Source organism: Sapajus apella, unplaced genomic scaffold (assembly GCF_009761245.1).
Source record: "Sapajus apella isolate SASKATOON/1434 unplaced genomic scaffold, GSC_monkey_1.0 scaffold114, whole genome shotgun sequence".
Classification (NCBI taxonomy): domain Eukaryota; kingdom Metazoa; phylum Chordata; class Mammalia; order Primates; family Cebidae; genus Sapajus; species Sapajus apella.
In genome coordinates, this window is record NW_022437054.1 from 1,981,685 (window position 1) to 2,003,602 (window position 21,918).

Below are 21,918 nucleotides of genomic sequence, written 5' to 3' on the forward strand. Positions count from 1 at the left end.
TCTGGAGAACATTGAGAACATTTCCTAACCTTCCACTGTGATTTAAATATCCTTCTCATGGGCTGTGTTTTACATGGCGCAATATAAACATGACATACTGTCCTCTGATTGTTGAGTCACTTGCCTTTCTGCTGCCTAGGTCATCATCCTCTTGTTTTTATCTCGTTACAGCCTGTACTCTGTCTGCATCTAGCAGATGGTAGTAAACATTCATCTGTTAGAGGAAGTGTGTGCCGGGACCTGAACATTAGGGGGGGTGAGGGTTCCAGGGATGCAGTCCCTGCCCTTGAGGCACTCGTGGGGAGAAAGAAGATAAGCCTACAGGTGTCTTACGTGGTCATACATCCCATGATCTAAGTATTACCATGGAATATGGGAAAGTACATTTGTTATTGGAGGAGGTTATGCCTAAACTGAAATGTTAAAGGATAATGGTGATAAGGAGGGCAGCCAGCATTTGTTGAGCCCTTACTCAATGCCAGGTGTTCTACTTACTAGTGTAAGTGCATTCAGCAGTCTTATTTGGGAGGTACTGTTAATTCTTTCAACAAAAGAATATTAAATAGTAACACATTTACTGAGCGACTCCCCTGTGCCAGGCACTGTTGAGGGTACAGTAATGCAATAGGGAGCAATGCAAAGAAAGTCCCTGTCATCATGCAGTTTATAGTCTGGTATGGATTGGAAACTGGAACCCAGGCAGTCTGTCTTCACAGCCTGGTCCCTTAACTACCCTTTGTCCACCCGGACACCTAGTAGGAAGACAGTTCATTCAAGTTTCAAGCTTTCCCCTCTTTCAGCATTACATACCAGTCAGCAAAAGTGACTAGAACTGCAGTACTTCTTTATGACGTATTTTCTTTGCCAAGATTAGAGTTAATTCTGCCTTGGTTACATTTTAAATTTTTGCTTTCATTTTTGATATCTATCCTAAGCTTCTTGTTTAGATTTAAAAAGAACCTTAATCTTACCATTAGTACACTTATCTTACCTGCAGTGTGTTTTATGGATTAATATATGGGTTACATTTTGGGAAAAATTTCATCATGGCTAATATAATTCTTTAATGTTGACTTTTGTTAGATTCCATTTTAGAATGACATTTGTTTACTTTTTCCCCAGATTCTGGGTTAAGCCTTACTTATACCTCACTGTCCCTTGGTTACAGGGAAGTCAAAATAAGGAGCCAGATGTTTTCTGCCAAGCTATCAATTTTTTAAGGGATTTTATAAAATTGTTCTGATTTACATGAACAGTAGCTGGCTTACATTCTATAAGCTAGCCACGTTACTGATAAAAACTAGGAAAGAGTCAGAAGCTTTCCTTAACAGTGAATTATTCCATTGTAGGAAGTAATGCCTTGGGACCCCCCCTACTACAGTGGTGTGATTCGTGCAGAAAGGTAAGTTTTTCAAGAAATACCCATACAGGAAGAGGATGAAGGAAACTAATGTTTATTCAGCACTTGGCACATTAATTCTGCAGCTGTTGTCATCCAGAGCCGCCCACAGTGCCAACCCTTCCCCGATACCATTCCTTCTGCTGGCCTGCTCTGCTCCACTCATGAACTCTTGGGTGCTGGTATCATTTCCTGGTTTAAAACTCTAGAACCTGGTCCCTCTTCAGCCCTGCCCTTGCGTAGCTTTCAGGTTCTCTTCCTAGGCTGTGAGCATTGCTGGAGTCCTTGTTGTGTCCCGTTGCTGGCCCAGAGTAGGGGCTCAGCATGTATTTACTGAACCAGTGGAAGAATAAAGCGGTACTTGGCATGGTGCTACATGATTTTCTTATGTGTTCTCATTTTTATTTGGACACATATATTGTCAAGATATTATTAGTCCGTCTGGAAGGATGTAAATGAAATAAGGATGTAAGGAACTTAAGTTGACTGAAGTTCTTCTGGCTTCTATATCCTCCTGTGTTTATTTTATTGGAGAAAAACATTTATGTCCTTCTCTCCCTACATACACACTAGTTCTGTAATTTTTATATTTATTTGTAAACTCAAGAAATAGAGCTCCTTTTGCAGTGAACACATTTAAAAGTGTTTATAGCTCAGGCAACTTTATATACGCAATAGGAATTAAAAAAAAATCTCAGAAACCAACCCTTTAATAACTTGTTAACATTTTTCTCTTGTAGTTAATTTTTGAGATACGCTGTTTAAGTAGGAGAGTTAAGGTTGTTTTAGGTAATAGCAGAAAAATGTGAGTTTTTTGTTTTTTTCCTCATTAAAGCATACTGGCATGTACTGTGATAATATGGATATTTATTTGGTATTAAGCTTTAAAATATTTTTATTACTATGCATTATTGAAGCATCAAGTAAACCATTGTAGGTACTTCTCCAAAATAAGATGTATTTACTTAATTATTTCTTTCGGCTTTTGTCATAAAAACAGAAAACAATAACTTTCTATGTCCTTTTCTATACCAGCAGGATGAGGTGACCTAAGATCAATTAGTGTATTAAAGCACTCACTCGCTTAATTTTCATTTATTTTCCTCTCTCTGGGCGCCATCCATCACTGTTGCCAAAACCATTTTTACTTAGAAGACGCAATTGTCTTCTATCCTTTAGGAATTTGCTCAGATACTATTTTTTATTTTTATTTTTTATTAAAAAACTTTTTTTAAAGACAGGGTCTCACTTTGTTGCTCAGGCCAAAGTACAGTGACGCCGTCATGGCTCACTGTAGCCTCAAGCTCTTGGGCTCCTGTGGGCCTCCTGCCTCAGCCTCCCCAGTAGCTGGGACTGCAGGTGCATACCAACACACCCAGCTGATTTAAATTTTTTTTTTGTAGAGATATAGGTTCTTGCTGTGTTGCCCTGTTTGGTTAGCTACTATTTTTTAAACATGTATCTCAAATTCAGCATCAGTCTTCTTTTTAATGAAAACATAGAAACTGTTATTCAAAATCTATAATAATTTGGTTATGATAAACAATGAGAATTTAGAATATATTATAGTTTAATGTAAGATATTGTTTCACAAAAGTGTTTTCTGGTTGCAGAATTTGAAACCCTGCTCCCTATAGTTGCATTAAAAAATATAATTTCTCTTTTAAAATTCTGTCAAAGAAAGATTTGGCTTGATTGTTTGGCCTGTTAAAGATGTAGCATAAATCAGTAGTAAAATTTGTTAGTACTTTCCATGTTTATGTAAAGCATTTGATTTTTGACATTGGATAGTAATGTAAATTGAATATATTTGTTTCTGATTTTTGCTACTCTCATATTTATTTGGTATTCCTTCCATATCATGTCCCCTGTAACTGATTATTTTAAATAATGCTTTGACCTTAAATTTAAGTGATGGTTTTGTCATCTGCACTCTGTAAACATAGCATGCCCAAATGGTGGTTCCAAGGACTTCTTTTCTGGTCACAACCTGCTGACTACAACAGGATCTGGTCCAGACAGGATGAAGTAAAGAAACCAGCCTAGACCAGCAGAGGGCAAGGAAAGGGATCCCTGGCTGCCCTCACTGCTCAAAGACACTCCCACCCGCACCTTGACAGTTTACAAGTGCCATGGCCAGTGACCAGGAAGTTACCACCCACTTCCTAGAAAGTTCGAAATAACTTACCCTTAGTTTGCATTAATGCGCCCCTTAATTTGCATGTAAATAAGAGTGGTATAAATACAGCAGCCAGCAGCCCGCAAGCATGGCTCGGGGTGCACTGAGGATCTGATTACAACCCACTTTTGTTTTACAGAAAGGAGCATCTCTACTCACATTTATTTGTTCTGATTTTTCTTCCACCCCTGCTCTTCCTCCACTGTTTATCCCAGCCAAATTTCTCTCTGTCTCCCCAGAACCTCTGTCTGGGGAGCCGTGGGTTCCCATTGCCTCCTTTGTCTGTCTTACACACCTGTGACATCTTGCCAGGGGTCCATGAAGCCGCTGAGTCTGCAGTAGCATCCTGTAGCTCCTGGCTCCGCTGTGCTAACAGCCTGTGCTACACAATTGACCTGCTAACATGTTCTTCTGGACATGCTATGATCTCATATGTGTTAAATGCGTCTCGTCAACCATATTTTAAAGCTCTGTAAGAACAAACATTCTGGACCCTCAGTAAATACATATTAATTCATAGTCCTTATTCAAGCTTGTATCTAGACCAGTAATCATGAAAAGCAATCCAGTGATAACTTTTTTTAGAGAGAAAATGTCATGTTTTTGCATGACGTGTTTGCAGTACTCACTGGCTGATGGAGTCCTCCACCCATTCGCTGAGTCACTGAAATCACCAGGTTTATTGGGAACACAATGTAAACTGCCAGATATCCACATGAGGCTTTAGCTTATCTTAATTAAAGCTTTAATACTAATTTATTTATTTGGCTAATAACCCAGTAAAGAACCGGGAAAAGGGATGCAGAAATGCCTCAGAAGGGTTTGTAAGAATCAGGTTTTAAAAATCGATTTTAAGTAGCTTAACAGGGAAATGATTGAGTTTTGGTTCAAGGCTTCAATAATCTGGATTGACAAGAGTAGGCTGAGAAGCACGGGTAATGGATGAGAAAAGAAAGGAAAAACATCATAGGTTGGGTTTGAGGGTAGAAGAGCGAAACAATGTGAAGATTTCTAAATCCTTGTTAAATTCATCGCTTTTCAAGTAAAGACTTAAATATGTGGCTTGACACAAAATGAAAAATAGAAGGGGCTTTCCTTGATTGGAGCTTTTTTTTCAGGTTAACCTCAGGGAGTCTTTTGCTTTTATGTTAAATACTTCAGATTTATTTCAAGTTTTTAATGTTCATCTAAAAAAAAAAGTAAGAACCTGTTTAGAAGTAGGAGGAGAAAGTAACATGTTTTAAAAGTGCCACAGGTTGATCCTGGAAAATACCATAGTGGTATAAATGACAGCAAGTCTTAAAAAGCAGCTCATTTTTTTTGTTTTTAAAGCTTTAGTATAAGATTCTTCATAAAAGAGTGACATTACTGCTTTCATATATGAAAAGTGTATATGAAATTATTTTATTTGAAATTAAATTTTATTTTTGATTAGGCAGTACATTCACGTGGCTCAAAAAATTAACAATGTTAAAAGTATTAATTGAGAACACTCATCTCTACCTCTGCCCCAGCAGTCATCACTTTTAAGTTGTTTAATGTATCCTTCCAGTGTTTGGGTTTTGTTTTTAATGCTTTGGGGATTAAAACACTGTTTCTTTTCTGTAAGTAATGAATTTCAGTATTTCATTTATTTTGGTGCTATTTTTGTTTGTCTGTTTTTTGTTTTTGAGACAGAATCTTGCTCTGTCACCCAGGCTGGAATGCAGTGGCGCAATCTCGGGTCGCAGCAACCTCTGCCTCCTGGGTTCAAGTGATTCTCCTGCCCCAGCCTCCCAAGCAGCTGGGATTACAGGCATGCACCACCACACCCAACCAATTTTTGTATTTTTAGTAGGAACAGGGTTTCACCATTTTGGCCAGGCTGATCTCAAACTCCTTGTCTCAAGTGATCTGCCTGCCTCAGCCTCCCAAAGTGCTGGGATTACGGGCATGAGCCACCACACCCTGCCAATTTTGGTGCTATTTTTAAATTAAGATATCATTGGGAAATGGAAGTCAGTGTTGTCTGTTTCTTGCTAAGATATAATCTTTTTTTTTTTTTTTTGAGACTGAGTTTCGCTCTTGTTACCCAGGCTGGAATGCAATAATGCCCCGATCTCAGCTCACCACAACCTCCACCTCCTGGGTTCAGGCAATTATCCTGCCTCAGCCTCCTGAGTAACTGGGATTACAGGCATGTGCCACCATGCCCAGCTAATTTTTTGTATTTTTAGTAGAGACGGGGTTTCACCATGTTGACCAGGATGGTCTCGATCTCGACCTCGTGATCAACCCGCCTCGGCCTCCCAAAGTGCTGGGATTACAGGCTTGAGCCACCGCGCCCGGCCAAGATATAATCTTGAAACCTCAAGAACATTCACTTGAAATAAGGATGTTTTGTGTTTTAAACTATTCAAAAAATAGGCTTTCACAAAAGGACTTCTTTTTGATGTGGGAAATTATATGCTTTGTTAGTATAGGATTAGTGATCTTGGTGCTTTTACATTTTTAAAAATTAACCTTTATTATGAAAACTTTCAAAATAAACAGAAGTACATAGATAATAGATGGTTCAGTGAAAAGAAAAAAGAACAAAGAAAACAATTGTTTAAGAAAAAAACACATGCTTATGCTCTCTGGTATAGCCTGTCACTCCTAGGCTACAAACCTGCCCAGCATGTTACCATCCTGAATCTGTAGGCAGTTGTAACACAATGATAAGTATATGTGCATCTAAACATGTCTAAGCATAGAAAAGGTACAGTGAAAATAAGGCATAAAAGCTAAGAAATGGTACACCTGTATAGGGCTCTTACCACGAATGGAGTGTGTCTGTAGGACAAATGGCCTGGGTGAATATGAAGGCCTCGGACACAACTGTGCACCATTATAGATTTTAGAGACACTGTACACTTAGGCTACACTACGTTTATAGAAAGATGTTTCTTTACCTTACAACCTTTTTAGGTCTTAAAAATATTTTGATACTTTTGTAATAATATTTAGCTTGAAACAAATACATTGTGTAGCTGAACAACAATATTTTTTTTAATCCTAACTCTACAAGCTTTTTCCTATTAAATTTTTTTTTTGTACTTTTTAAACTTTTTTGTTACAAACCAAGACACAAACACACACACTAGCCAAGGCTTAACTCGTCAGCGTCACTATCTTCCATCTCCACATCTTGTCCTACTGGAAGGTCTACTGGGGAAATAACAGGCATGGAGCTGCCATCCCCTGTGATAACAATGCCTTCTTCTGGAATCCCTCCTGAAGGACCTGCCTGAGGCTGTTTCACAGTTTATTTTTCTTTTTTTAATAAGGAGATGGAGTACACCAAAATAATGATGGAAAGGATAGTATAGTAAATACACGAATCAGTAACATAGTCGTTTATTAAGTACTAGTTGTACGTGTTAGGCTTTCATAGACTGGCAGCACAGCAGTTCCGTGTACACCAGCGCAATGCCTTGTACTCTGACATCACGACAGCTACAATGTTACTAGGCAAAAGAAATTTGTCAGCTCCATTGTAATCTCAAGGGACCACTCCCTGTAGCATGTGTGGTTCATCGTTGGTGGAAGTGTTGTTACCTGGCTTATGACTACTTTAAAGGACATCCTCGCTCTCATGTCATCTTAGGCTTACACATTTATTATGTACTTCTGAAAAACGCAAACATCTTCTTACATAACTGCCGTATCATTATTACCTAATAAAAATTTAATAGCAATGTGTTGGCATCATTTAATATCTAGTCTCTATTCATATTTCTTTGGTAGTATCAAATCAGCTTTTTTCCCAGGTAGCTTGTTAGAATTAGGACCCAAACAAAGCCTCCACATTCTCTTGGCTTTTCTGTCTCCTGTCTCTTACTTTAGAGCAATTCCCCATGCCGCATGCTCTTCTCGCTCCTTTTTTTTCATATTATCAGCAACAGTTGTTGAAAAGACCAGGCCATTTGTCCTACAGAATTTCCAGCTTTCTGGATTTATCTGTGCGCTTCCTTGTGGCATGATTCCACCGGTCCTTCTCTTCTTATCATTCCTGCAAGCTGGATGTTACATGTAATGACTCACTGTTAAACATTTCCCATTTTGGGCATGGACACCCATAGGTGATATTGTATACTTTGTGTCACATCACGTCAGAAGACATGAAATAGCCGAGCATGGTGGCACATGTCTGTAATCCCAGTGACTCACAGGCTGAGGTGGGAGGATCTCTCGAACCCCAGAGTTCAAGGCTGCAGCAAGTTATGATCATGCTGCTGTATTCCAGCCTGGGCGATAAGAGTGAGACTTCCTCTCTTAAAAAAAAAAAAAAAAAGACACGAACTATCAGTTGCCCACCGAGGGTGATGTGTGATGTGAAGATGGACCCGTAGATAGACTGATGCCAACATGATCTCTGCAGTCTGCAGTGAGGGATTCCCTCTCACCTAGAAAGGGATCTGTGTGGCGTTACGGGCAACACGGAAACATCCAGTTTTCCCTCAGTCATTTACCCAGTGGCTTTAACACCCATTGATAGTCCTCGTCTGAGCCAGTCATTCTTTTTAATCACCAATTCTCAAAATAAGAATTTATTTTAATAGTTTTCTGAATTGGCAACAGAAGATTATTTTCTGGCTTTCTCTTTGTAAAGTGTTGTTATAAACTGATGAGATTCCATTGATTCAGTGTGTTTCAGTCCATTCCAGTCATTTTGGAGGGATGCCAAATTTGTCATAACTTGGCCAATTGCACTGAAAAGTTTTAATACCTTGATTTTCAATTCAGTCTTTGAGGAGCTTATTGAGTGAGACTCAAAATACCTGTGTTTGTTATTCCCAGTTGAGTTTGAGAACCAGTTGCTGCACCCCTGCAGGACAAAAAAGGGATGGTGACTTCTCCAGTTCTGAGCCACAATCATCTTGACCGGGGAAAAGATCTGAGAATGGAGTCTGTTCCTGGACTCTGTAATTAGAAGAGGGTTGGAAAAACTCCTCGGGCAAAGCGAATGGCCGTCTGGCCCCTTTCCTTTCATCATTTTCCACAAGGCTCCGGGGGCAAAAATCCCTGCCTGTTTCCCTTTCTGTCACTTCTTCCTTCTCATTAGGTTTTCATTCCTCCCTGTCCCAGGTCTGACATGTACCCTCTCTTAAAACATTTGCACATCTATTCTGTTCTCCCTAAAGCAAGATGCAGCACATAGGTGTTATTTTTGGTTATTCTTTCTTAGCATTCCATTTTAGACATGGCTATTTGATTTCACATTTTGATAGCAGCTTAAGAAGCTGAATGAGAGACTTGCAATAGAGGTCTCTTTGCTGTAGTGACATTTGGCCCAGCCTCTGTGGTCGGAGTTCTGTCCTCTAGTGGCACACTGGTGTGGTGCCATCTTCTCTCCCTAAAGTCAGACCTACTGGTTCACTTTCCTAATCTCTAGGATGATGATGGAATTGTACTGTCTTTCTTTAGCTTTGCTTTCTGTTCACCACAGTTTCCAGTGAACTGTGCTGCTGATTTGCACTATTAAATGAAAATTGTTTCCTGGTCATCAGGAAGTTTGGCTGAAGCAATTTTCTTGCCGCTAGCTTCAGAAGTCAAGATATAACCAATTTAGCAATGGTGGATTCTGTATAAAATTGGGGGAAAGATCTTTTCAGTTCTATATAATTACCTGAAAGGCAAACAGGTTTCCAGTATCATTCAGTTCCTTTACTGCTACCTTCTCTATTTAACCAAATAAAACAGTAGCTCTCCCTGTGCTTTTCAAGACAGCATTTCACATTTCAAAATGTCATCCAGCTGTAACATAGGAATTATAGTTGGTCATTCCTGATGCCAAAAACACAGTTTCATTTGCTTTCAATCGAGTTAAAAATAGTTTATCTGACAGTATTGTCACATGCTCTATTCTTTACAGGTGTGCATTTTTTCCTTGCCCACCTGTGCCCTCTGGCAGGCCGTCTTGTCCATTCTGTAACGAGCCTCTGTGGGCATCTGCCGTTTGGTGTACATGTTCTCTGTCACACTTGCTGTCACTCACTGAACAGACTAAGGTAAAACTGAAGGTATGTTTACCTGCAGTTTCAGCATGGATTCTCTGACTGTACTTAATTGTGTTTTATATTTGCACTAAGTTTGAGGCCATGGTGTTTGGACATAACATCCAAGTTCTTTCTTTACCTTAATTCCAGGTGCATCAAAGATTGAAACATCAGTCTGACTCATAGGTGTGCTTCATAAATACAGTGATCCATTGATTTTTTTTTAATTCAAATTACAATGATGAATTCTTCAGTTGAGAGTCTCTCCTTGACTGATATTTCTGTGCTTATTTCAATGATAATTAGTGTTGGATGAAGATTAGATGAAGATTTTGATACATTGCTAAATTCTAATGGTCTTAATTTACAAGACCTAATTATATTTATACCATTGTATCATGTTGATAGTCGTGTGTTCTGATTCTTTGAAAACTGAAAATTTGCAGTATTTTAAACCAGAATAGCAGAGTGTTTATTGAACTTCATTCAGCACCCATCGTGGATAACATAATTTTCTTCCTCTTTCTTTCTTCAGAGGAATCAAAGGTTTCTAGAGATCCCCTACTTCTAGGTCCAGATCCATGGAATTCTTTACAAAAAAATAGTCATAAAACTTTTGTAAAACTGTAGAAGAGCCGGAGGCGGTGGCAGGGATGGCACTGAAGCCAAATCCTCAAAATGCACATAAGCTCTGTTCTCTGCTGGTTGTGGCTCTGCTGTGCTGTGATGTTCTCTGTGCTGCCCGCGGTGCTTCCCACTGTCTTGGGTCTCTAGATCAGAGAGGAAAATGTTCTTATGTGTAGCATCTATGCAGATAAGGAAGCTGAGGATGGAGATGCTGTGATCCATTGTTCACAGGCCGGCCTCCGCCTGGGAGTGCTCTGCTGGGCAGGCGGAGCCACATGCTGAGCCTGGCTTGGAGGGCCATAGTGGGGCCTGTGACCACTGAAACGCCCTCTGTGCATGTTTGTTCACTCTGTGTTGAAGCCATGAGCTGAGAGCATAGCAGTCACAACCACTTGACTGAGAGGTCATGTGGGACTGCACCTCGGGGCCCCTCAGATGTGGGTTGGAGCTGCGGAAAACACCCTGTAGCTTTTTGAATCTCTTCTACCCTCTCTGGACCTCTTCCCTCTGGCTCTTGTTCAGGAGAGAAGTAGCTTGCATTTGGTGAGAGTCACTGAGGGTGTGGAAGGGCCTGTAGTCTCGCTCTGGATGGCTGAGGCAGCTGAGTGAGGACTAAGGCACTGGTACTTGCTTGAGCTTGTCTGCCCCATTTGCTTGAATCCCCTTGGGCCTTTGCTGTCTTCCTCCTTTCCCTTTGAGTGCCCTCCCTTTCTTCCAGGAGCCTCATCTTTCCAGGTGCACTTCAAATGCTGCCTCTTCTTTGTAGTTCTCTCTATTCCTCCCCTCCCCAGCTTCTCCCCTCTGGCAGGTGGAACTGACCACAGCCCCATCTTTGAGCCAATGCCTTGTTTACACTGCTCCTCTGCCCCGATCACTTGGATTTGTGGTTCATCATGGTTACAGCGTGTTCATCTTTCTACACTGAGGAGTTGTCAGGCGGGCACATGGCAGGTGATTAGTGAAAGTTTACTGCATTGACACAGCGTCTTTACAGGGTGTTGCATTTCTTTTTAGAGGTAAGGGCAGCTTTGGGGAGTAGAAGGAAACTGGAATAGGAGTAGAAAACACTGGGTTTAGTCTTGTCCCTGTGCCTGTCTCTGTCTGACAGCAACAATAGTGGCTATAATTTACTGCGTGGCTGCTTTTCTCCAGGAACCATGCCAGATTCATTGCATGCATTTCTGTAATTGTTAATGGAGGCTGGAAAGTATTCCCATTTTCCTGGTAAGGAAATTGAGGCTTCAAAAACTTAAGTAATCTTCTCAGAGCATGGAACCAGTGATAAATGGTGTTTTCAAACTCAGGGCTCTTTTTTTTTTCACCTTTTTTTTTTTTTTTTTTTTTGAGATGGAGTCTCACTCTGTAGCCCAGGCTGGAGTGCTGTGGCACAATCTCAGCTTACTGCAACCTCCACCTCCCAGGTCTCAGTTCAAGCAATTCTATGTCAGCCTTCCAAGTAGCTGAGATTACAGGCACAAGCCACCATGCCCAGCTAATTTTTGTATTTTTTAGTAGAGATGGGGTTTCACCATGTTGGCCAGTCTGGTCTTGAACTCCTGACCTTGTGATCCGCCACTTCGGCCTCCCAAAGTGCTGGGAGCCACCGTGCCCAGCCCCAGGGCTCTTTCTAGTATTCCAGATTGCCTTAGACTGTCACAAGCCTCTTTGAGTCTGAGTTTCCTCAAGTAAAACTACTAATAATTCTGATAATAATTCTTGCTCCACCTGTACCACAGAATCATGTAAGGAATAAGGAGATTCTTGAATCTTGATGTGAAAGTGCTTTGCAAGTTGTCAAACACCAAGACGGTATAAGATAATATCATCTCAAACCTTACAGATCTTGCTTCCCCAATTATTCTATCGTAATCGCCATCTCTTCCTTTGTATTAGCTTCTTCCCTTTTGCTTGCGGACCTGCTAAGATACCTATTATTTTACAACACAAATGATTGCCCCTCTGACTGTTGGAGGGTACTCTCATTTTTTTCCTGCCAAACTTCCCCCAGTGCTGCTGTATCCTGGATGCTTCCTCTTTCTGATCACCACAGTCTGGCTTATAGGCCTATCAGTCTACTCAGCTAGTGTTTCCAGGTATCAGCCGCCTGCCTGTCATGAAATTCAGTAATTGCTGTGCTGCCCAACATCCCTGATGTCTGCAGTTTTCCCTTTTTGGGTTTTTTTTTTTTTTTTTTTTTTTTTGTGGCTTGGATATGAGATCCTAATATCTGCAGTATTTGACGGTGCTTACCATGTCCAGTTTCTTAAAATTCTTTCTTCAACACATACCCTCACTTCCTGTTTTCTGCTTATTGTTACCACACTTACTTCTCATTTTACGTCTCCAAATTGGTGGTTCTCAATCTTTGTTCACTTTAAAGCTGCCGTAGGAGTGAACCCAGGGATGTAGTGTCCTCATTGTGACCAGTAGCTGCTCCCTCTTCTGTCTGACTCTTGAAAGCATTTTGGGAAATGTGTGTAAGAATGAATGATACAATTACTGTGCTTCCTTTAGTACTTGCTTTAACTTGTATGAGTTATTTATGAAAAGCTTCAATACCTCAGCCAAACGAAGACGGCCCTCCTGATGATTTTTTCAATTTCCGTGCTGTTCTCATGCAATTATAAAGGGCGGTCTTCAGCCTTCTACTTAGTTGTTCTGATAGCCTTGGGAGGGTTACTTACTGTCTTGTAAACCTGTTTTATCCATTGTAACATAGGAGTGACAGTATTACCTTAAAGGATTGTTTTTGCTGTTAAATGAGATACATATAAAGGGCTTAGCCCACCGTCCTGGTGAGTACTCACCAAATGTTGGTTGCCATCACCATCATCATCATCATTTGGTAGTGATGGTTTTCTGTTTGTAGATTAAATTTAGGGAAAATGGACATATTTGCTGTATAGGTCAAGCATCCCTAATCTGAAATGCTCCAAAATCCAAAACTTTTTGAGTGCCATTATGACACCACAAGTGGACCTCATGTGACAGATTGCAGTGAAAATATAGTTAAAATTTTGTTTCAAGCACAAAATTATTTAAAATATTATGTAAAATTACCTTCAAGCTATGTGTATAAGGTGTATATGAAACATAAATAAATTTCGTGTTTAGACATAGGTCCCATCCCCAAGATACCTCATTATGTATATGCAGATTTTCTAAAATACAAAAAAAATCCAAAATCCAAAACACATCTTATCCCAAGCATTTCGGATGATGGATACACAAACTGTATGGAACTTTCTTTTGCCATAATGATTGTGAATTTTTGCATTTTAAAGTGACCTACATAGCACTGCCAGAATAATCTTCTAAAGCACAGGATTTTGTCATTTCTCTCCTCTTCATCCTTACTACTAATAGCAGCTGTTCCCACATTGGATGCATTCTGGGGATATCCAGTAAACAGTGGCAAAATAAAGGCCATATCTCTCTTCTTCTCTCTGGTGCCAGCAAAACTAAGAAAAAGAGCATCAATATATCTATATATATAATAACAAGACAGATCAGGAGGGCAAGGCAGGAGGAAGGGAATCAGTAAATGTTATCTAAAATTGCTAAACCAATAATAAGTAGTTTAAATTTAAATTGCTAAACCAATAAATATTGTTTATTTTAAAACCAGTGGAGACCCGTCTCTATCAAAAGTACCAAAATTAGCCAGGCATGGTGCTGCACACTTATAATCCTATCTACTAGGGTGGTGGAGGCATGAGAATTGCTTGAACCTGTGGGGTGGAGGTTGCAGTGAGCTGAGATCATGCCACTGCACTCTAGCCTGGGTGATAGAATAAGACTCCATCTCAAAAATAAAAAAAAAATAAAAAGCAATAGAGATAACCACCAGAGAAGCTGAAATGTAAACTAGAAATATCAATAAGATATTAAATTACTAGAAAGATAAAGAAAATGCAGCATACATAGCCAAAGAAGGAAAATAAAGGAAGCATTAAAAAAAATAACAATTACATTGGCAAGAATGAGGTCACTAGGTATTTTCACACACTGTTGGTAGGAATGTAAGTTAGAACAACTTTTTTTGGAGGATAAGTTGGAAATATCCATCAAAAAATTTAAGATCTCATACTCTTTGCAACAATGTCATTTCTTCAATTTATTTTATGGATAGGCTTGGGTGGGTGTGACAAAGATATTCACTATGGTATCACTTAAACAAATTAACAGCAGCTTACTGTCAGTTAAAAGGAACAGAGGCAGACCAAGGCAGGGAACTGAACTCTGGGTGTGGCAGCCATAACAGGATGCATTTTTGGTAGAGAGGTTAAAATCAATAATAAAACCGATGAAAAGTTTGGACTCCTTTAACATCCCCATATATGGGAAAGTCCAAACGATGTCAGTGGTCAGATACTTCCCCCATTGATGCTTCAGGCTGACATTGATCTTGCCTCCTCTGCCGAAGTACGACACAGCAGGAGATGCATGAAGTAATTTTTGTTAAGCGTTTGCTGTGGATGACTCTGCACCCGTGAAAGAAAACAGGATAGAGCTTTATATATTATATACTGAATTGGAAAGTATTTCAAATTATATTTTTACGAGAAATATATGTGTAAAAAATACGTATCATTTATATATTTTTATGTTAAATGAAATTACAATATAGTATGAATGGTATGATTCTATTTGTACCAAAATAGTTTTATGTATACATAAAAGTTTAGATGCATGAACTTCTAAGAATGTGCGTAGGGAATGCCTGGAAGGATACCCAGGATATTTACCTCTGGAGGTGCGCATAGTGAGCCAGGGGACAAGACAGTATACTTTTTGCCCATTGTCATTATTATTGAGGTATTTTTATTTTAAAACAGGAAGTTTATAAATTCATTTCTTCCCAGTCATTTTAGGGTAATAACATTTGCTTTTCAGCATTCACAATGATTTCATTTACTGCATACAAATTGAAGTTGTATGTAGAATATTATATAAATTTATGTTCTATTCTTAAATTTTTTTTCCAAGATAAATTGTTTCCTTAAATTTTGCCTAACATATATGGGTGTAATGGTCGTTGGGTAAGTCAGTAAATATTTGGAGGCTATGGCTTAGTAAAATAAGCTGTGTTGTTGCTAGCTTTACTATGTTTCTTTTCCATAAAAATAAATGTTATGTTTTCATTATAATCTTAAGAAGGGTATAATTTTAATATGTAAAGTTTCTTTTTATTCCCTTTTATTTTTGTGTTGATTTTTATTATCTAGCAACAAAAAAGTGAATTGCTTTTTATAATCAAATTATCTCGTTAGAGCACTATGTAGTTAAGTTTTATTTCTGTTTCTTCATGTTCTGTGGTTTGAACTTTTTGATTTTGTTCTTTAAGGTCAGTCTGGTCTGATTCAATGTCATAACAGATAAATGACTTACTTATTTTCCTCAAAACAGACAGTATCTTCTTTTATTTATTTGTTTATGAGGTGGAGTCTAGCTCTATTGCCTAGGCTGGAGTTCAGTGGCGTGATCTCCGCTCACTGCAACCTCCACCACTCGGGGGCAAGTGACTCTCCTGCCTCAGCCTCCCGAGCAGCTGGGATTACAGGCGCCCGCCACCATGCCCAGCTAATTTTTGTATTTTTAGTAGAGACAGGGTTTCACCATGTTGACTAGGCTGGTCTGGAACTCCTGACCTTAAGTAATCTGCCCGCCTCGGCCTCCCAAAGTGCTGGAATTACAGGAATCAGCCACTGCATCTGGCTTTGTTTTAATATTTTTTCATTTACCCAAACAAATGTGTTTTGATGAGACGAGGATGCCATCCCCCAAATAAATCCCTTCTGAATACCAGTAGTCCTTATGACCGTCGTTCTAATGTGAAAATCTGTGCTATGTATCCTACAAAAGATCATTTTTAAGGCCGTTAAATTCAAAAGGTGGCTAATATATTAGGACAATTTCAGTTATCATCGACAGAAACCAAGTTCAGACTATCTTAAGAAGAGGAGAGAACTGACTAACTGACATGAAGTGAAGAGTCTAGGGTAGGTAGTTCAGAGACATTTGCATCCAAGGTATAGGAGTACTCAGATTGGCCAGGCCAAGGTCAAGTGAGTGCCCCTGCAAGTGGTGGGTTGTATAAGTGGTCAGGGCTGCTCCAACAGCAGAGGCCTTCTGTGATCGAGAGAGCAGCCGGAGGGGTTCTGTAATTAGCAGAACATATGCACAGGGCTCAGCTTCTCCTCTTCCTCCTCTTCTCCTCATCAGCGTGACTAATATTTATTGATTACTCATATTGAGTATTGAATATAATGTGCACTTTTCTGAGAACTTCACAGGCGTTACCTCGTTTAAACTTTGCAACCACAGGCAGGTATGGTTTTTCTCCCTATAGTCACAGATGACCAAACTGAAACTTGGTGAAGGACCTAATTGGCTCAGAATCACACAGTAAGTGGTAGAGGCTGCTTTCAGACCCAAGTCTTCTAGTTCCAACTCACTGCACTTAATCAGCACTCATTTATGATTCTAAACATAGAAACTTTCCCCATCCGTAAGTGTCACTACATGTAGTGAAACCACCTGACATTCTAGAAGAAGGTTCTTCCTACCCAAAGCCTTCCAGGTGGAGCACACAGAGGCACGCTGGGCAGGGTGGGAAGTTGCTCTGGGAGCTGCAGAGCAGCCCAGCTCCCTCCTGCAGGAGGTCATAATAACACTGTTGCCCAGGTCCTTTTGCTTTTCCATCTAATATTCTTCTGGTTTGCCTCTGCTACTTAGAAACACTTTCTGGAACCCAGATCCACCAGTTTATCTGTTCTTCCAGCCCCTTCCAGTTCCCTGATTTCTTAGGGGGCACTCTCTCCTGTGGGTGACCTTGGTTTCAGGTCCTGATTGCTCATGTTACTGCCCAGGTTAGCTCTAAGTGGACACCACTGGGCAGACACAGTAGCCTTTGGCATTCTTGATCGTTTCCTTTCCCCTCCTAAGAAAGTGTGTGTTTATTGTTCACTTGTAAATATCATCTGTCCTAAAAATAAAAAACCAAGAGACATCTGGCTAAGATTAACAGGAACCAAATGTTCCCTCCTATATACACAGAAGAAAGAATCTAACAGCATGGACTAGACAATAATTTTCAGACATAGGACAACTGTCAGTGCAAGTGGGTGATCCCTGAAAGAAAGGAAACAAACTAATGAGCCCTACCTTGCCCCGGCTGACTATCTGGAGGAATTTCCAAATTGACAGCCAAAGGCTGGAGCTGCAAGTAGACCATGGTAGCCTCCCTGAGTAGAGACAGGAGCTGGGAGAGCTTGGAGGTCAAGCAGGCAACAGTGCACAGGACAAAGTCACAGAGAAGGCTGCATACCGAGAGGGCTCTGGAAATTGGAAGAACATCCTCTTGAGTTTTTACTTGAATCCTGTTGAGAGCATTGGGAATGGGAAATAATGTGAGGCTGGGGCGAGAACTACATTGGGGAAGCCAGGGAGCAGTCACAGTTGCTTACACAGGGTTGCAAGGATTCGTGTGCCCATCAGCCATATTGGAAAATCCTGATAATTTTTGGACTATCGGAGCACTCAGAAGGATACCGTTATCATTAGTGGAGCAAAACTAGGCCTGAAGTTGCTCTGGGCCCTTGTAAGAAAGTGTAAAAGTAAGCCTCTTATGCATGGTTTCCCAATGATGGCACTATTGACTTCTTTTTGTGTTTTTTTTTAATTGACTTCATTTTAATAAAAATTAATAATTTTATTTTTCAGAGAACTTTCAGGTTTATAAAGAAAATTTCCATAAATCTCTACTTCCCCCTCACAGTTTTCACTTTTATTAACAGCTTTCATTACTATGGTACATTTGATACATTTGATAATATTGATTGTAGTTTTCATTACAGCTCACTCTGTGTTGAACACTCCATTGGCTTTGACAAATGAAGAATGACATGCATCTTTCGTGGCACTATCATGGACTCTCACTCCTAAAAATCCCCTCTGCTCCACCTGTCTTTCTTGTTCCCCAGCCCCACTGCTCGTGCCGGGGAACTATTGCTCTTCTACTGTCTCCATAGTTTTGCCTTTTCTAGAATGTCACACAGTAGGGATCCTAGAATAGGTAGCCTTTTCAAATTGGCGTCTTTCATTTGCGTTGTGCATTTTAGGTTTCTCCATGACATGTTATGGCTTAATAGCTCATTTGTTTGTATTGCTGACTAATATTTCATAGTTTGGATGCGCCACAGGTGGTTTATCCTTTCACTCGTTGAAGGACATCTTGGTTGCTTCAGGTTTAAAAATTATGAATGAAGCTGCTGCAAACATTCATGTGCAGGTTTTTGTGTAGACATGTTTTCAACTCATTTAGTTAATATGAAAGAGCATAATTGCTGGATTTAGGGTAAAAGTATGTTTGGTTTGGTAAGAAACTGCCAGACTGTCTTCCAAAGTGGCTGTACCATTTTAACATTCCCACCAGCAACGAATGACAGCGTTTATTGCGCTACATCCTTGTCAGCATTTAGTGTTGTCAGTGTTTTGGATTTTAGCCATTCTCATAGGCACGTGGTGGTAGCTTTGATTTGTAATTCCCTAATGACATATGACATTGTGCATCTTTGCATAGGTTTATTTGCCATTTGTAGATCTTTATTGGTGAAGTGTCTATTCCTGCCTTTTATCTTTTCATCTTCTTAACTGGTTTTTGAAGTGCAGAAGTTCTTGATTTTAATGAAGTCTAGCTTATCAATTTTTTATTATGGGTTTTGCTTTTGGTTGTAAAATGCACAATTAAATGCACAACTAAAAAGTCATCACCAAACCCAAGATCACCTAGATTTTCTCCTGTGTTATTTTCTAGGAGTTTTACAGTTTTACATTTTACATTTAGGTTTGTGAGCCATTTTGAGTTAATTTTTGTGAAAGATATAAGGTCTTTGTCAAAATTTACCGGATGTCCAGTTCTAGCAGTATTTGTTGTAAAGACATTGAATTGCCTTTGCTTCTTTATCAAAAATCTTGATAATATTGAGTCTTCTTATCCATGAACATACAATCTCTCTCCATTTATTTAGACCTCCTTTGACTTCTTTCTTTGGAGTTTTACAGTTTTCATCATATAGCTCTTACACATTTTTTGTTAGAGTAATACAGATTTCTTTTTAATGCTTATATAAAAGGTATTGTGTTTTAAATTTCACATCCCAGTTGTTCGTTGCCGATCAATAAGAAAGCGATTGACTTTTTTATATTAGCATTGTATCCTGCAGCTTTGCTATCATTGCTTGTTAGTTCCAGGAGGTTTTTGGTCAGTACTTTGGGATTTTCTACATAGGTAATTATGTTACCTCCAAACAGACAATTTTATTTTTTTCTTCCCAATCTCCATCACTTTTCTTTTCCTTTCTTGTCTAATTACATTACTTAGGACTTCCAGTATGGTCTTGAATAGGAGTGATGAGAAGGAACATCCTTGCCTTGTTCCTGATCTTAGTAGGAAAGCATCTAGTTTTCCTTCATTAATTATGTTATTAAATGTAGGTTCTTTCTTTTGTAGTTGTTCTTACCAAGTTCAGAAAGTTCTTGTTTGCTGAGAGTTTTTATCTGAATAAGTGTCGGATTTTTTAAAAATGCTTTTTATGCATCTATTGATATGAATTTTCTTCAGCCTGTTGATGTAGTGAATTACCTTAGTTCATTTTCAAATGTTGAAACAGCCTTGCATGCCTGAAATAAAGCCAACTTGGTCATGGTGTGTAATTCTTTTTCACGTTGTTATGTTTCATTTGATAATATTTTGCTGAGAAAATATTTCTGCATTTGTGTTCATAAGAAATAGTCTGCAGTTTTCCTTTCTTATAATGTCTTTGTCTGGCTTTGGTATTAGGGTAATGCTGACCTCATTTAATGAGTTAAGAAGTATTACCTCTGCTTCTGTTTTCTGGAAGAAATTGTAAAAGAAACTTTACCTAATTTTTTTGCTTAAATGTTTGGTAGAACTCACTAAACATCTGGGTCTGTTGCTTTCTGTTTTAGAAAGTTACTAATTATTAATTAACTTTTGATGTAGATCTGTTTATATTATCTCCTTCTTGCATGAGTTTTGGTAATTGTCTTTCCAGGACACGGTTCGTTTCATGTAGGTTATAAAATCTGTGGGCATAGAGTTGTTGATAGTGTTTCTTAATTTTCCTTTTAATGCCCCGTGCAGTCAGTAGTAATGTTCCGTTTTCATGTCTGATATTAGTAATATGTCTTCTCTGTCTCTCCTTTTTTAAAGTTAACCTAGCTAGAGGCTTAACAGTTTTATTGATATTTTCAAAGAACTTGCTTTTTTAAAAGTAGTATTTTATAATACAACAAAGTATTTCCAATTCTTCGTTCCAGACCCTTGTAACATCACTGCCATATGTCTCACTGATCCATAAGGTATTACTGTAACTAATGTATTGTTGCTATTATTATTTTTAGGAAAAAAATGTTATCTGTTAGATTGCTTAAGGATAAGAAAACAAGATTTTGTTTTATTTCACATATTCCTTCTCTAATGCCCTTTATATAGATACAAACGTCTGACCTATATCATTTTCTTCCTTCTGAAGAACTTCTTTTAACATTTTTTTTTCAAGGCAGATCTACTAGTGACACATTCCCTCAATTTCTGTCTAAGAAATTCTTTATTTTCCCACTTTGGAAGGAAAATTTAACCACACACTCTTCTTACTCTCATGGTTTCTGAAGAGAAGGCTGATGTGATTCTTATTCTTGCGCCTCTGTAGGTAAGGTGATTTTTTTTTTTCCTCCAAAGTCTTAGATTTTTTTTTCCTTTGTCTTTGATTTTCTGCAGTGTAAATATAATTTACTTTGATATATTTGGGAGAGGGGAATTTATACCACCTGGTGTTCTCTGATTTTTTTTTGGATCTGTGGTTTGGTGTCTGTATTTAGTTTGGATTCGTTGGAAACTTTTCAGCCATTGTTACTTCAGATATTTCTTCTGTTTCTTTTTCTTTCTTCTGTCTCTGGTATTCCCATTATGTGTACATTACACTTTTGTAATTGTCCTGCAATTATTGGATGATCTCTTCTGTATTTTTCATTCTTTTTCTCTTTGCATTTTAGTTCTGGAAGTTTCCACTGACATTTCTTCAAGCTCCCTGATTCTTACCTCAGTTGTATGCAGTCTACTGATGTGCCTGTCAAAGGCCTTCTTCATTTTCATTGCAGTGTGTTTGATTTCTAGCATGTTCTCTTGATTCTTTCTTAAGTTTCCATCTTTCTGTGTACATTGCATATCTGTGCTTGAATGTTGTCTACTCTTCCCCTCTGGAGCACTTAGCATATTAATTATAGTTGTTTTAAACTGACAGTCTGAAATTCCAGCATCTCTGCCACATCTGAGTCTGGTTCTGGCGCTTACTGTCTCTTCAAACTGTGTGGTTTTTTTGTCTTTTAATGTGCCTTGGATTTTTTTGTTAAAACCTAGACATGATGTACTCATTAGGTAAAAGGAATTGAAGTAAATAGGTCTTCAGTGGGAAATGTTATGTTTTTCTAGGGATTAGGCCGTGTTACTGCAGTAGCTGTGGTGTCAAAGGCTAAGCTTTTGACACTAGACAAGTGTCTCGTTTTTGTCTCCTCTCGTCTTTAAGTGTCCCTAGAGACTTCTTAAATAGGATCTGAATGGTGCAGTTCTTTCAGTTGCATTTCCTGTTGTTGTACAGGAGCATTATTGA

At 39.0% G+C, this 21,918-nt stretch overlaps 1 protein-coding gene across 2 annotated transcripts in view; it reads left to right on the plus strand.

Moving 5' to 3' along the window:
* The window catches only part of MIPEP (mitochondrial intermediate peptidase), a 163,723-nt gene that overhangs the window by 31,592 nt on the left and 110,213 nt on the right, over nucleotides 1-21,918 (plus strand). For both annotated transcript variants that reach the window (XM_032260084.1, XM_032260085.1), the window contains exon 10: nucleotides 1,350-1,402. In XM_032260084.1, coding sequence (XP_032115975.1) covers nucleotides 1,350-1,402 — 53 coding nt within the window. The remainder of the gene's footprint in view (nucleotides 1-1,349; nucleotides 1,403-21,918) is intronic.